Genomic DNA, 658 nt, shown 5'->3' on the forward strand with positions numbered 1-658 from the left:
GACATCGCCCAACCCTAATCCCTTCAATATTGCATGGTGAAAGACTGCTAAATATTCACCTGGACCAGGACACGCTTGCACAGATCAGCCTTCACCAGAGACTTGGCCACCCAGCGGGCCGCATAGGCAGCTGAACGGTCAACTTTAGTGTAATCCTTCCCAGAGAAAGCGCCGCCTCCATGAGCGCCCCAGCCTCCGTATGTGTCCACGATAATCTTGCGGCCAGTCAAACCAGCATCTCCCTGTAAAAACAGCATGAAGAAATCAGAATCGTACAGTTTGAACAAACACCACATCTAGGGAAATAAAAAGTGGGAAAAAGAAATAAAAATAGCCCATAACGCATTATACATACACAAAAAAGCCAATAATACATACATTTCAGTTCCTACACCTATTACTTTGATTATAATCTGATATAAAATTAAATTTTTTTTTATCAATTCAAAGAAATTCTTTCCCGCTTTTCCATGCCCATAGGAACCCCACCAAAAACTGCACTGTTATTGTTTTAGTTTAAACCTGTGGGCCTCCAATGACAAAGCGTCCGCTGGGCTGCAGGTGATAGATGGTGTCATCATCCAGGTAGACGCTGGGCACCACAGCTTTCACCACCTTCTCCTTCAGAGCATCACGCATCTCATCCAGACACACTCCT

At 44.5% G+C, this 658-nt stretch overlaps 1 protein-coding gene across 1 annotated transcript; it reads right to left on the reverse strand.

Moving 5' to 3' along the window:
- Window positions 1-6: 6 nt before the first annotated feature.
- LOC107562579 (S-adenosylmethionine synthase-like) lies at window positions 7-652 on the reverse strand. The gene is made up of 2 exons (XM_016247234.1): window positions 523-652; window positions 7-242 (listed from the first exon to the last, which is right to left on the reverse strand). Exons 1-2 carry the CDS (start codon window positions 637-639, stop codon window positions 48-50), a joined length of 312 nt encoding a protein of 103 aa, XP_016102720.1. The 5' UTR covers window positions 640-652; the 3' UTR covers window positions 7-47.
- Window positions 653-658: the final 6 nt, after the last annotated feature.

The sequence above is a fragment of the Sinocyclocheilus grahami genome, unplaced genomic scaffold (assembly GCF_001515645.1).
Source record: "Sinocyclocheilus grahami isolate Dianchi unplaced genomic scaffold, SAMN03320097.WGS_v1.1 scaffold828.1, whole genome shotgun sequence".
Classification (NCBI taxonomy): domain Eukaryota; kingdom Metazoa; phylum Chordata; class Actinopteri; order Cypriniformes; family Cyprinidae; genus Sinocyclocheilus; species Sinocyclocheilus grahami.

What these genes read in the sequence shown, in the direction of transcription:
- LOC107562579 (XM_016247234.1), bottom strand. Translation starts at nt 639, where the DNA reads ATGCGTGATGCTCTGAAGGAGAAGGTGGTGAAAGCTGTGGTGCCCAGC. An exon ending in TTGTCATTGGAGGCCCACAG is followed by an intron (nt 243 to 522) that starts GTTTAAACTAAA and finishes CTGTTTTTACAG; the next exon opens with GGAGATGCTGGTTTGACTGG.